Genomic DNA, 1,244 nt, shown 5'->3' on the forward strand with positions numbered 1-1,244 from the left:
TGCATATAATATAAAGCTAATGCCCTTCCCACCATCCCCGCCTGGCCAATCCCGAACTAAAACTACCTAAGCCTCAGCCCCCTCACTCAAACTGCAAGCCCCTTAACCTGTTCCTGTCCTGTGTGTTCCCTGCACTGGTAAATCTGTGATACTTTGTCAAGCTGCAAAATCTGTTCTCTAATACATAACTATTAACAGGTTGACTGTTGGGAGGTAACTGGGAGTGCTATTTTAGCTTTAACCCCTTACCTGCCAGAGGCTGCAGCATGTGTAGGATTGGGAAGCATTGTGTACAGCCCACACAGCTCTCCTTTGCAGTGAAGAGGTTAAAACCCTTGACCGCCCCTTCCACTCGCATGGGACTAGTAAACAGACACCTCCCTTTATGCATAGTGAGAGTTCAGCCCTTCTTTCCATTGGTTTTATTTTACCCAGGCCCACCCATCAGCTTGCATCTCATTTGTATACATTAGCGACAAGGCAGGTGCAGAGGGAGGCAGAGAGGAGACAGCAGCAGGGAAGACGGCTCCTCACCATGGCTTCTGGACGGACACTGGATCGTTGCTTTGTGCTGGGGATGCTACTTCTGTGCACTGCAGAGAAAGGTAAGGTCGCTGACTGTGTCAGTGTCACCTGCGTACTGAATGAACGTGCCTGCCCAGGAATGCGTACATAGCTCCCTGTCACTCCTTGTATATGTCAGGTACACCTCCTGTCATCACAATAGCATGCATATTCATTTATGTCACCCACTGTTCGTTCTATCTAATGTAAGTGCCTCTGGGTGCGCTCTGCAGGTCATTTTGGCATTGGAGTGGTTAATGCATTTTGGTCTAGAGAGGCCTGCAGCACATTGCAAGTGATACCCATGCGGCTGTGATGTGCAATGGGTAATGATGAGGAGAGAGTCATAGTGCTAAGGGACTTGCTTTCTGCTGCAGATGATGTTAAACAAAGGGATGTGTGTTTAAGGGGCAGAATGCTGTGTGGTTTTCCCCCCTCCCCTTTTGTACCCAGCTCTCTGCTGTGATTAATGCAGCAAAGCTGAAATGGTTAACCATGGTTTACAGAATAAGCAGAGTCCCCTCCGCGGCTCCTGTCACCTTTACACTTATGCCTGTCCTGGCTACCAGCAGTCTCTCTCTGTAGTTATTACATCATAGCTTTGAAGGTCTTCATTCAGTGTGACTTCTAATGGTACCCTCTTCCTATACAAATAGCACAATGATCTATCCTTGGAGTTT

The 1,244-nt window shown here is 48.0% G+C and overlaps 1 protein-coding gene across 1 annotated transcript in view; it reads left to right on the forward strand.

Moving 5' to 3' along the window:
- Positions 1-356: 356 nt before the first annotated feature.
- The window catches only part of CADM4 (cell adhesion molecule 4), a 512,369-nt gene continuing 511,481 nt past the window's right edge, over positions 357-1,244 (forward strand). The window contains exon 1 of the mRNA XM_053691199.1: positions 357-605. Within this exon, the coding sequence (XP_053547174.1) occupies positions 386-605 (220 nt within the window). The 5' untranslated portion in view covers positions 357-385. The remainder of the gene's footprint in view (positions 606-1,244) is intronic.

Source organism: Bombina bombina, chromosome 8, assembly GCF_027579735.1.
Source record: "Bombina bombina isolate aBomBom1 chromosome 8, aBomBom1.pri, whole genome shotgun sequence".
Lineage (NCBI taxonomy): Eukaryota > Metazoa > Chordata > Amphibia > Anura > Bombinatoridae > Bombina > Bombina bombina.